The sequence below is a fragment of the Aethalodelphis obliquidens genome, unplaced genomic scaffold (assembly GCF_003676395.1).
Source record: "Aethalodelphis obliquidens isolate GAN/ISIS:26980383/991018 unplaced genomic scaffold, ASM367639v1 scaffold9, whole genome shotgun sequence".
In the NCBI taxonomy this organism is placed as follows: Eukaryota; Metazoa; Chordata; class Mammalia; order Artiodactyla; family Delphinidae; genus Aethalodelphis; species Aethalodelphis obliquidens.
This window is the reverse complement of record NW_020837953.1, coordinates 37,756,427-37,769,552: the sequence shown is the minus strand read 5'-3', so window position 1 is coordinate 37,769,552 and position 13,126 is coordinate 37,756,427. Positions and strand designations below refer to the sequence as shown.

Here is a 13,126-nt window from a genome sequence, read left to right as displayed (position 1 = left end):
ACCAAAGGCACCCCCCAGATGTTGTCAGAGACTGGTATTCTTTAGCTACGAGGTACTACTATATTCCCGTGGGGATGCTGCCACAGTCCTCAACCCCTGTGGGTAAAATCTGCTAAGGTTTTTGTTGATAGCACTTCTTTTAGAATGTCCAGCTCTGCCACTTACCAGCTTAGGCCAGTTACTTCACCTCTCTGGGCCTCAGTTTGCTCGTCTGGAAAGTGGGAGTGTCTACATGAAAGGATGGCTATGAGGATGATGTGAAACAATGCCTGACAAGGGTCAGGTACCATGACCAGCGTTAACAGGTGCTTCATAAGTGGTGGTTATTCTCAAGAGACATTTCAAAGGCAATGCCGGTTTAGAGGCTGCCTATGAGAACACCCCTGGGAGGGAATGAAGTACCAGGTGATGACATTAGACAGGCTGTTTCAAACCCGCTCCAATTATTCTGTGAGAGCCAGGCCAAGGTCACCCACAGCAAAGGGGGTAAGTTAAAGTGTCCTGGGTGCTCCTGGGAGCTCAGGAGGGCTTGTGATTGGCAGGCGGGGGCAGGAAGCAGGCTAGAATGAACGTGGCTCGCTGGGCTTGTGGCCCAGCTCTATTGGCTTCCCTTTCCTTTTTTTTTTTTTTTTTGAGGCCGACACAGGAGTGCTGGGGCAGCTTCTTCTCCCCCGTGACAAGGCCGTGGGGCAGAGCGTTGGCCTGGAGGCCGGAGACCTGGTTCTGACCACCAGGCCACCTCTGCCACTGTGTGCTTCCGGGAAAGCCCCTTCCCCTCTCTGGCCTCAACCTCTCCACCTGGAAATATGGGCGTCCCATCCAAAATGACCTTGACCTGCAAAATGGGAACAACGACCTCCAACACCCCTCAGGGGGCTGAGAGGGCTCCGTGCCTGTAGAGCCCTTGGCGGCACGCTGGGCACCCAGCAAGCGCTCAAGAACTGGTGCTTTGCTGTTCCCGTGATTATCACGTGAGGGTGTGTGTGCTGATGGGCTGCCTTCCTTTCCTGAGCCTCAGACCTCCGCACAAACCCACCCCTCACTCCAACAGCGTCCAGGACGATCGGATATTGTTATTCTTCCCTTACTTCCGTTTGGAAAAAACACAAGTGATACAGCTGAGGATTTTCAGACCAACTGCACCACATCCTCAGACCACAACTCAGCCACGTGGCCTCACCGGCCAAAGAGAAGTGTTACTTCAGGTCGTGCCCGCCTGAATGCAGGGACTGGGCCAGATCACCCTTGGGCTCTCCTCTGGCTCTGAGATATGGAGTGAAAGCATTCTGTGCGGCTAGACTAGGGCCAAAAATATATAGTGGGGTTTGAGCCTTAGAGCTGCACTTCTCAGACTATAAACTCCATGGGAACAGCCTGGGATCTCGTGTAGGTGGAGAACCCGCTCAGCTCCGGCCCCCGTGACCCTCCTCCGAGCATTCTTTCCAGCCAGGCCTCCTGCACACGCTATTTCTGCTCCTGACATTCTGTTCTTCCTCTTCTTCTTACCCCTCCAGTCCCGCACGAGCCCGGGTTCCGGTGGGGAGTGGGTGGGACTTCCCTTCCTACACAGTGTAGACGTGGTTGGGATTTCATTTTCAATTCTGTGCTCCTTCTGTTTGCCAGCAGAACAGACCTCAGAGGGCAGGAGCCAGACTTCAGAGCCACTCAGAAGGGGGAGCCACAGGGCACTGTGCAGAATCAACAGAACCGCTAAGAAGTACCACCCGGCGCTTGGCATGAATGGAGAGCTTCCAGCTCCCCAGCTCTACTGGCTTCCCTTTCCTTTCTTTTTATTTATTTATTTATTTATTTATGCGGTATGTGGGCCTCTCACTGTTGTGGCCTCTCCCGTCGCGGAGCACAGGCTCCGGACGCGCAGGCTCAGCGGCCATGGCTCACGGGCCCAGCCGCTCCGCGGCATGTGGGATCTTCCCGGACCGGGGCACGAACCCGTGCTCCCTGCATCGGCAGGCGGACTCTCAACCACTGCGCCACCAGGGAAGCCCCCTTTCCTTTCTTGCACCAAAAAGGCCACTGGGGACGGGACCGCAGGGGCAACACCTACCACTGGCTTCACTGGCTGAGGTGCAGATACGTGCCCCACAACTTATGAAATCAACTCACCATCCTTGAGTGAGAAGCTCAGAAGGTCCTGAGGGAAGAGTAACAGGAATTAGCAATAGGTTGATTTGTAACCAGCCTGCTCACTTGACAAATGTTTATTGACCCTTAAAAAGTGGGAGAACAAGGCAGACGAAATACGTCCGCCGTACATTCGAGGGGCGAGCCAGACAAAGAAGCAAGCAGATAACTGAATAAGTGCGTGAGAATTTCAGGGAGTCAGATGAAGGAGGGGAAGGGCTGTTTTAAATCTGCTCTCTTGACCCACCGATAGCCTGTGTCAAGCTTCTGCCTGCTTCAAATGCATACAGAGCAGGTGAGTGACATGCCCAAGGGCACACAGCAAAGCTGCTACTTCCAAAAGGGGGCACCACAGCTTAGCAGTCAGGAGCACGGGCTCTGGAGTAAGACTGCCAAGGTTCAAATCAGCTGTGTGACCTTGAGCAAGTTACCTAACGTCTCTGTGCCTCCATTTATCATCCTACCTAATAAAATTGCTTTGAGAATTAAATGAGTTCATATTAGTAAGGTATTAGCATATAATAAGTACTGTTTAAGTAATAAATCGATAGTAAATATTCAATAATGATAATTCAACATTAGCTATGATCATCATCATCATATGAAATTATGATGCAATATTTAATCTTTCAATTCCCCCCATGCCACTAGAAGCGATATTCAGGCTGACTTTGAGAGGAAATTCTCTGTTCTACTTTCCCTGGCAGCCACCACCTGGGCGGTGGGTGTACCTGAGTGATCACCAGTGGGTCGTCCTTCAAGATGGGGTCCTTCAATAAAATCTGAGCAAACGTGTCTGCTCCTTCGCCTCCCAGGCCGCTGGCAAAAGCAGTCATGGTTGGCAAGACAGCTTCGGACAAGTCCAGCCACTTCACCAGGCCAGCCACAAAGTCCGTGCAGAAGGATCTGAAAGACAGACGCAGCTGAGATCCTGGACTGTGCATCTCACGATATGAGCTGTGTGCAAGGATGTGAAGACCTGGCACTTACAAAAAACCACGGCGACTGTGGCCCAGGGAATACGGAAGAGCCAAAACCTGATTTCAGGTGTGTGGACTTGGGCTTCTTCCTCCACCAAAACTTTGACCACAGGGCTGGTAAACCACACGAACGGGGCTAACGAGCAGTTACTGACCATACGCCCTGAGGCCGGCCTGCCCTGGGGCTGTGGAATCAAAAATGAGCAAGATGGGCCTTGGATGAGAAGCTCGCAGGGGGGTGGAGACTTGGACGGAACTAACTGATCCAGGGCCGTGGGATATGCTAGGACAGAGGCAGGAATCAAGCCCCGATGAGTCGAGACGGAGCCCCAAATCCACCTGTGAGGTGGAGGCAGTGACCAGAAAAGGTTCCCACACGTGGAGATTGGCTGCTGTGGAAACGGCCACGGACATGCTTTCTGGAGACACGCTGGCTGCTGTAGAAGTGGGTAAAGTGCAGAGAAGTCTGTCCTCCAGCCGCGCCCACCGCCGCCATGGGGGCTCTGTCCACAGCAGTCATTTGAGGGGGTCCCTGGGTGGGGGATGGATGGGGTGCTCCAGGAGAGAAGGGACCCCAGGAGCTAGAGGAAACACATGGCATCTTGGGGACCCCAGAAGAGTCCACACAAGGCTTTGATTCCAAGCCACCACTGGGATGCGGGAAAGGGAATCAGATCAGAGGGGATTAGACCAGTGCAGAGAAGAGGCTTCCCAGAGACAAGCAGAGCTCCCTGGTAGAGAGGGCGACCTCAGGAAGCTCCCCGCTTGCACCGCCCGGCTCCGGTTCCTGTGGATCCCAGGCAGCCCACCCAACCCATTCTTTAGAGCTGCTGCTGCCAAAGCCCAAGTAGAGAGATCTCTGCAGGCCGGGCCTGTGACAGGAGCAGTGCAGGACTTGGGTTCAAATCCTGGCCCTACCACTGTTTTGGTCCAGGTCCCCGGGAAGCAGCTCTGAAATGATTACTGGGGATTCTGTTGGGGTCAACGGCTGTGAATGGGAAGGGAGGATGGAGGACTGGGCAGGGAGATCCAGTCTCAACAGAAGCCTCAGCTGACCCTGTGGGGAGATCTGAAGATGGGGTGAACCTTGAGAACTGCCCCCAGTGGGGCAACAGGGCTGGGCCTTTATACCCTTATTTCAGACAGTCATCGGACAAAGGCTGCCCCAGGAAGGCGGCAGAACCTTGGGTGAAGTGGCTCTCTTCAGCTGAGGCAGACCCAGGCTGTGCCGGAAAGCCCTCTCAGTAGCTGGGGGAACGTCCTTCACTCCTTTTTTTTTTTTTGGCCATGCCACGGGGCATGAGGGATCTTAGTTCCCTGACCAGGGATCAAACCTGCGCCCCCTGCCGTAGAAGCGTGGAGTCTTAAACACTGGAGCGCCAGGGAAGTCCCAGGAAAGTCCTTCACTCCTGAAGGACATCTGAGCGAGTAACTCGACCTCTCTGTGCCTCAGTTTCCTTATCTGCAAATGGGTCTAAGAAACCAACTTCATAAAATTGTTTGAGGATTAAATGAGATGATACATGTAAAGCAGCCCGAGCAGGGCTTGGCATGCAGTAGACACTCAACTAATGTTAGTTAGCATCACTATTTTATTTACAAGGTGACCAAGAGAGGCAGTGGAGAAGAGGGTTGAGCCGGGCTCTAATGTCTGACCCCTCGGGGGCGTCCTGGCTCCCTCGGCGACTGGCTTCATGCCCTACTTCACCTCTCTTAGTTTTACTCTCCTCTGCTGTAAAATGAGGATGATAATAGGGCCTGTCTCATAGATTGTCTGGAAAGATTAACTGACATGATAATAGTGCCTGATAACCCTCAATAAATGTTAGCTACTGCTGTGACAATAACTGTAACTTACCCCGCTACAATTACTGGGATTACCCTGGGATGATGTGTGAGTGTATATGCGGGAGGGATGACTAAGTGAATTGAGCATTACTTCGGGGTAAACATATACGTAGTGCCGAGGGCAGCGGCACGGCCTGGCCCTGTGTCCATGAAGGAAGTCCTGGATGTAGAGAAGCATCTCATAACAAGAGTGGAGGGGTGAAGAGCACGAACTCCAGCTCAAATCCCAGCTGTGCCACAAGCTGTGTGATCTTGGACAAGTTACTTAGCCTCTCTGTGCCCCTGTTTCTTTATCTGTAAAACGGTGGCGATAACGATGAAACCTATTGCATAGGGTTGTTGAAAGCTAAGTTAACATTTGTCATGTGCTTAGAGCAAAACCTGGCACATATAAAGCCCTATATAGGTGTTTCTTTAAGTGAACAAATGAATTAATAAATATATATGTAAAGTGCCAGGACAGCAATCTATGAAATAAGAAATAGCACTGTAGAACGGCAGGGCCTTGGTAAATGCTTCTAACGTGACTGGTGATCTAGCTGAACCACATAAAAATCAGTAGCAATGATGATAATAAATGGTGATCACAGAGCAACTATCTGTCAGTCCCTGTACTCAGTGCTTCATACACACGGACTCATTTACTTCTCATTACAGCCCCATGAGGGAGGGAGGTACTATTTTTACCCCCATTCTAGAGATAAAGACACCCGGAACCAGAAAGGTGTTTTTTTGTTAGTTTGCTTTGTGTTTTTTGGCCATGCCACATGGCTTGTGGGATCTTAGGTCACTCAGCAGTGAAATCGTGGAGTCCTAACCACTGGACTGCCAGGGTATTCCCCAGAGAGGTTAAGTGACAGCTCCAGGGTCCAGGGTTCTCTCTGACTCCAGAGGCCACGCTTCACCACTGCAGAGATCGTCCCTCTCCAGCAGTCACATTCCTTGGCATCCACCGAGTGCTGGGCATCAGCTAGGCTGGTGCATCCCTCCCCTCTCATCCTTGCCATGTCTTGAGATGGAGCCCCTGGGCTATGGAGGTTAAACACCATATCAAGGGTCTCCTGGCTGGGAAAGGGCAAAGCCTCATCTGGAATCCAGGTTCCCGACTCCTAGTCCAAAGCTCCTCCTATTCACTAGGGGCTGGAAAACTACACCAGGGGGCTGCAGCCCCTTGTTTTTTTTTTTGAAACTAAGTTTTATTGGAACACAGCACGCACATTCCTTTACATGCTGTCTCCCGGCTGCTTTTAGCCTACATGCAACAGCAAAGCTGGGTGACTGCAACAGAGACCACAGGGTTTGCAAGCCTAAAATATCTAGACCTTCACGGACAAAGCTTACTGACCCCTGCTCTACACCATTAATATCTCCATGTTTAATAAACAGAGTTCATTGTAAGGAACAGCGTCTGTGACGCTTACAGCATGGAAGAGAGATAAATATTTTAAAGAATTGCTTTTATGCCCCATGTGGACATAAACACAGAATGTTTTCTAAAGATTACTGAAACCAACAGCATATCTGGGATTTACAACCCAGATTGAGGTTGGTTTTAAAATGTTTTGGGCCTTAAGAAGACTGAGATCAACCAAGCGGAAAGAGGTGGCATAGAGCATTGTAACTTACAGGAAGGAAACTGCTCCCAAGGCAGATGCTTCCAGCTCAGCCACATGTGCTTAAGACCATACTTGGATTTTGTGGGGGACACAGAACAACTTCTCCACGTGCCCTCCCAGGCGGTGCCCAGCACAGGCCTGGCACACAGTTCAGGTTCATAAATATTTGTTTATGTGAACAAAGTATGCAGAACTCTTCCCCCACCTATCTACCAGCTTATCAGGTAGGGATTTATCAGATCTGAGAAGCTTCTGGAAAGACAGAGCTTCCCATGCATGGCACAGGTATGGGCTAGAGCAGGGAGAGAGTTGGACCCTTGCAGGAGATGGGACCCTGGCTTGCTTGGGAACAGAACATCCAACGAGATATATTCTAACCTCTAGATAGAGAACGTGGTTTCATTATTAATAATGAGAACATCCAACGTTTGTTTGGCAGTAGCTCTGTGCTGGGCTCTGCAGGGGCCATCAACACGTTCCTTCCTCAAGACCACCCTCTCTGATGGATGGCCATTTCTCAGCAGCAGTGATTCCCCAGCCCCTTCTTCCTGACCAGTAGAAGCCCCCTCCCATGACGGAGACAGAGTATGTCAAGTGCCTTTATTTTTTTCCCTGCCTCCCTTGCAGGTGAGGCGAGGGCATTTGACTAGACCTAGCCAATGACACAAAAGGGAAAGCCTTCTCAGGGTATCCCGGGAAAGAGTTCCTCCCTGATGAGAGACTTGAAGAGAATCCCTGACCTCCTCTTCCTTGGGCGTTCGTTCCTTGGCCTTGGGTCTTGTTCTGTGATGTATGGCACTACAGCAGCCATTTTATGATCAGGAGGGGGAGGCTAAGAGAACTGCACAAAAGCCAACCCAAAGGCTTTTTGAGGTGCTGTATCAATGCTGGAACTCTCTTCCTTTTGATTTCTTGTTAAGTGAGAAAAACAAATCTCTTACTGTTTATTTATTTTTAGATTTTAAAATTTGTTTCACATCTTTATTGGAATATAAATGCTTTACAATGTTGTGTTAATTCTACTGTACAACAAAGTGAATCAGTTATATGTATACATATATCCCCATATCCCTTCCCTCTTGAACCTCCTTCCCACCCTCCCTATCCCACCCCTCTAGGTCATCACAAAGCTTTGTGTTGATCTCCCTGTGCTATGCAGCAGCTTCCCACTAGCCATCCATTATACATTTGGTAGTATATATATGTCAATGCTACTCTCTCACTTCATCCCAGCTTCTCCATCCCAGCTTCTCCTTCCCACCCTGTGCCCTCTAGTCTGTTCTCTATGTCTGCCTCTTTATTCCTGCCCTGCCACTAGGTTCATCAGTACTGCTTTTTAAAATTCCATATATATGCGTTAGCATACGGTATTTGTTTTTCTCTTTCTGACTTACTTTACTCTGTGTGACAGATTCTAGGTCCATCCACCTCACTACAAATAATTCAATTTCATTCCTTTTTATGGCTGAGTAATATTCCATTGTATATATGTGCCACATCTTCTTTATCCATTCATCTGTTGATGGACATTTAGGTTGCTTCCATGTCCTGGGTATTGTAAATACTGCTGCAATGAATACTGTGGTACATTATCTTTTTTTAAAAATAAATTTATTTATTTATTTATTTTTGGCTGTGTTGGGTCTGCATTGCTGCGCACACGCTTTCTCTAGCTGCGGTGAGCGGGGTCTACTCTTCGTTGCGGTGCGCGGGCTTCTCATCGCGGTGGCTTGTCTTTGTTGTGGAGCACAGGCCCTAGGCGCGCTGGTTTCAGTAGCTGTGGCTTGCAGGCTCTAGAGCGCAGGCTCAGTAGTTGTGGCGCACGGCCTTAGTTGCTCCGCGGCATGTGGGATCTTCCTGGACCAGGGCTCGAACCCGTTGTGCCCTGCATTGGCAGGCGGATTCTTAACCACTGCACCACCAGGGAAGTCCCTACATGTATCTTTTTGAGTTATGGTTTTCTCAGGGTATATGCCCAGTAGTGGGATTGCTGGGTCGTATGGTAGTTCTATTTTTAGTTTTTTAAGGAACCTCCATGCTGTTCTCCATAGTGGCTGTATCAATTTACATTCCCACCAACAGTGCAGGAGGGTTCCTTTTTCTCCACACCCTCTCCAGCATTTATTGTTTCTAGATTTTTTGATGATGGTCATTGTAACTTTTATTATTTAAATCTCTTTTAGTACAGTGTACTGTTACTTGCAGCCCAAAGTACCCTGAATGGTAGGGGTAAGTTCCAGGATTGTCTTCATTTTACAGATGAGGAAATTGAACAAATAAATTACGTCACAGACTCAGCAAGCACCGCCATTTATTGAGCACCTACTGTGGGCCAAACACGATGCTATGTGCTTTAACTATATCATCTCATTTGATTCTTGTAATCACTCAGCAGGTGGGTATCACTAGCCCTATTCTACAGATGAAGACACTGATGCATAGGGAAGTTAAATAAACTGCCTAAGGCCACATGTAACTGGAAAGTGGCAGGGGTAGGACTTGAACCCAGATCTAAGTCCAAATCCCATGGAATGTCTCCTGTGCCAAGAAAGTCAGTATTCATCCATCCCTTCTTTTCACAGACCTTTACCGAGGGCGTGTGTTACACCAAGCTGTGTGCCAGGCACTGGGAACTCAGAGATGAACGAGGCAGCTCCTGCCCTTCAGGGAAGAGTTACAGTGCAGCATGGTGGCTGTGGTGACAGGTCACTGGACAGACAGGTGGAGAAGCTTCCTGTCTGGGGGGCTGAGGAGGGTCTGGGAAGGCTTCCTGGAAGTGACTCCCAAGGAGATGAAAACGCTCAAGGTTTGGGCCAGTGGGAGGGACAAAGAAAAAAAGCAAAACAAACAAAAACCCAGGTAAGACCCAAGGCATGGGGAAATTTACTCCTGGGGACCATGGCTGGGGTTGAGGGCTGCGGTTCTTGAAAACACTGCAGATGCCATCTCCTGCCCCCAACCCATCACTCCCTGTCTCAGGAATGATATCTCTGTCCTCCCAGGACCCCTCCCCATCTGGACCTTTGGGGCCAGAGTTAGCTCCTCCCTCTGCCCCATCCACAGCACCCAAGCTGTCTCCAGGTCAACTGCATTCTCCCTGAGCAAAACTGCGTGTGTCCCTCCAGCTCACCTGTGTCCCTCCACCTCTGGGTCACTGTCCTGGTTTCTCCAAACAACTCCCTCCTCTGGTCTCCAAACTCTCTCCCTGCAAAATCCTTGAAGGGCTTGAAGGCCAAGCCCAAGCTCTTAGCCACTCTACTATTCCGACTCCATATACTGAGTGTCACTGAACCTGAGATGCATCGTGGCACTCAGCCCACTTGTCCACTGTTAAAATCACTCATTTGGGTGCCCGCCCCCCACCAGATTGTAAGCACCAGGAGGGTAGAAGCCAGGCCTTGCTTTTCCTTGTTTTCTCCACGGGGCCTTGTACTACACTCAGCACATAGTAAGTGCTCACTGAATGTAGATATCTTATCCCCCGATTAGGGTGTGTCCTACTTGAGGGCAGGGATAGTGTTGGCCTTGTTTGTCTTTTTTTTTTTTTATGTTGGGGGTAGGAGTTTATTAATTAATTAATTTATCTTTGCTGTGTTGGGTCACCGTTTCTGTGTGAGGGCTCTCTCTAATTGTGGCGAGCGGGGGCCACTCTTCATCGCGGTGCGCAGGCCTCTCACTATCCCAGCCTCTCTTGTTGCAGAGCACAAGCTCCAGACGCGCAGGCTCAAGAGTTGTGGCTCACAGGCCCAGCTGCTCCGTGGCATGTGGGATCCTCCCAGACCAGGGCTTGAACCCGTGTCCCTTACATTAGCAGGCAGATTCTCAACCACTGCGCCACCAGGGAAGCCCCGGCCTTGTCTGTCTTACTCATGTCCACTTTCCATGTACTTCAAACGGTGCCTGGTGAAATGCTTGTAGGTGCTCCTTAAATGCTTGGTGAAGGTATAAATAAGTGGGTACTGAATGAGGGATGCCCTAGCCCCCTACCACACTGTGAGCTCCTTGAAGGCAAGGACAATGGCTTTCTCCTCTTTGTAGTGTCCAGTAACACCTGGCAGGCTGCTTGGCTGCCAAGAATCATCTCCCTGAAGAAGCATGACCATCCCTCTGTGAGAGAAAAGCACTCACCTTTGCTCAGGTTCTGGAAAGAGCTGGGACAAGGAGATGCCACAGAGGGCGGCATAGGCAAAACGGTTGGTCTCGGTCAGCTCCCGGCCTGTGGGCAGATGTGGCTCCCCTTCCACACCTGGCTCGGCCACCTGGGGCAGCCTCTGGCTCGACCCGTCCCCTGTGGCCATTTCCAGCCCTGCAGGGAGAAATCCCAGTGAAAAATGCTTTCAGCAGGTAGGCAAAGCTTCCTTAAACGGGACACAAAAAACTACCTCATCATAAAAGAAAAGGTAGATAAATTAGCCCTCATTCAAATTAAAAACTTCTATTCATTATCTTTAAGAGACTGGGGCTGGGGGAGATATTTTCAATGTGTATATCACAAAGGGTTTGTATCCATAGTGTAAAAACAACTCCTACAAGTCACTAAGAAAAAGAAACAAGGCAAATTTAAGATGGGCAAAAGACTTGAATAGGTACTTCACAAAAGATATCCAATGGCCAATAAGCACATGCAGAGGTGTTCAACATCACTGGGCATCAGAGAAACAGAAATTAAAACCCCAATGAGACATGGCTACTCACCCATCAGAATGGCTAAAATTAAAAGACTGACAATACCAAGTGCTGACGAAGATAAGGGACAAATAGAACTTCCATATACTGCTGGTGGGAGTGTAAATTAGCCATCTGAGACATGGAAATTAAAACTCCAATGAGATACTACCATTCACCTATCAGAAAGGTTAAAATTAAAAAGACCTACAATCCTAAGAGAATAAGGAGCAAATAGAACTTTCATACACTGCTGGTGGGAGTGTAAATTGGTACAACCCTGTGAAAAATGGTTTGACTTTATCCACTAAATTTAAACATGTGTCTTCCCTACACCCCAGCAACTCCACTCCTGAGAAATGAAGGTTTATGTCTCCCAAAAGACACAAACGCTCATAGGAGCTTCACTCATAATAGTCCCAAATGAAACAACCCACACATTCACCCACAGCAGAATGGACAACCTATGCAGATTTATACCATGGAATATTACACAGCAATGAAAAGAATGAAGTTTGGCTCACCACAACATGAGTGAATCTCAATGGTAAGCAGATGGTCATTCACCAGAGAATATATACTGTAGGATTACGTTTACATGAACTTGAAGAATAGGTCAAACCAATCTATAGTGAGAAGAGTCAGAAGAGAGGTTGCCAGTGGGAGGGAATATTGGCTTAGAAGGGGGACAGCAAGGCTTCTGGGTGATGGAAATGTTCTATATCTTGACCCAGGTGGTGATTACATGGGCATAAATATATTTTAAAAATTCACTGAGCTGTACACTTACGATCTGTGTACTCTATGTATGTTATACTTCAGTGAAAGGAAGGAAGGGAGGGAGCAAGGTCTCCTTCCCCTTCCTCTGTCCCTCCTTTTATTCTCTTTCCTTCCCAGGGGCAGAAGGGGAAGAAGGGAAGGGATGGGTGGGGAGGATTGGGGAAGGGACAAACCAAGCCAAGTCAGGCATCCAAGGGCCCTGGGAGCGGGTGCTGGGAAGGGTACCAGCCGTGACCATAGGGCACTGTGGATACGAATGCGGGCTCAGGACCAGACAGACAGGGTGTGAATCTAAGTGCCTCCAACTCATAGATGTGGGACCCTGGGCAACTCAAACTCTCTGCACTGAGATTCCTTTGCCTAAAAATGGACTATAACAGTACGTGTCTGGAAGAGCTGTGTAAGCAATAAATGACATGGCCGTGAAGAAATAAATGCGTAAAAAGAATCAACAGACAAGTAAATAAGATGCTCAGCACAGTGCCTGGCACACAGCAAAGGTGTATAAATAATAGTAAGAGGCAACGTTATTGAGCCATTGCTGGATGCCAGGCCCTGGGGCTACAGTTTTTAACATGCATGGTCCCAGCCAACTCTACGAGCCAGGTACTACTGATACCATAGCATCCAGTTTTCAAACCGGAGGGGAACAGGCTCAGAGAAGAACTGGGCCCGGGTCACATGCCAGTAAATGGCAGACCAGAGCCCAAAGCCAGAGCTCTTGGCCACCATCTCTGTTTCGAACACTCGTCTTATCGCCAAGAGATTTCTAGTCTAATACCCATACTCCACACTGACTTTGGTCCACAAATTTGTTCTCATCCAACTGAGCAATAAAATCTTTTGTTCTCAAAGTATCACCTCCGTGGAGGGATTATTTAAAAATCTGTCCACAACTAATATTGCATCAGTTTTTCAAAATAACTCTGAGGTAGTTAAAAGCCACAAACCAACATCTGGACAGCACATAACAGTTTACAGAGCACTTTAAATCCATTTAATTCTTACAACTACCATGTAAGGTTAAGTAGGACGTGAGGCGTTATGATTCTCTCCTTTAACTATAAGCTTCAGAGAGGCCAAGCGATTTCCCCA

General features: G+C 49.0%; 1 protein-coding gene across 7 annotated transcripts in view; it reads right to left on the bottom strand.

The window, feature by feature from the left end:
• TMCO4 (transmembrane and coiled-coil domains 4) overlaps positions 1 to 13,126 on the bottom strand; it is a 96,754-nt gene that overhangs the window by 66,744 nt on the left and 16,884 nt on the right. For all 7 annotated transcript variants that reach the window (XM_027109931.1, XM_027109933.1, XM_027109930.1 and 4 more), the window contains 3 exons: positions 10,715 to 10,892; positions 2,874 to 3,048; positions 2,125 to 2,152 (listed from right to left, as the gene is read on the bottom strand). In XM_027109931.1, coding sequence (XP_026965732.1) covers positions 2,125 to 2,152; positions 2,874 to 3,048; positions 10,715 to 10,884 — 373 coding nt within the window. In that variant the 5' untranslated portion in view covers positions 10,885 to 10,892. The remainder of the gene's footprint in view (positions 1 to 2,124; positions 2,153 to 2,873; positions 3,049 to 10,714; positions 10,893 to 13,126) is intronic.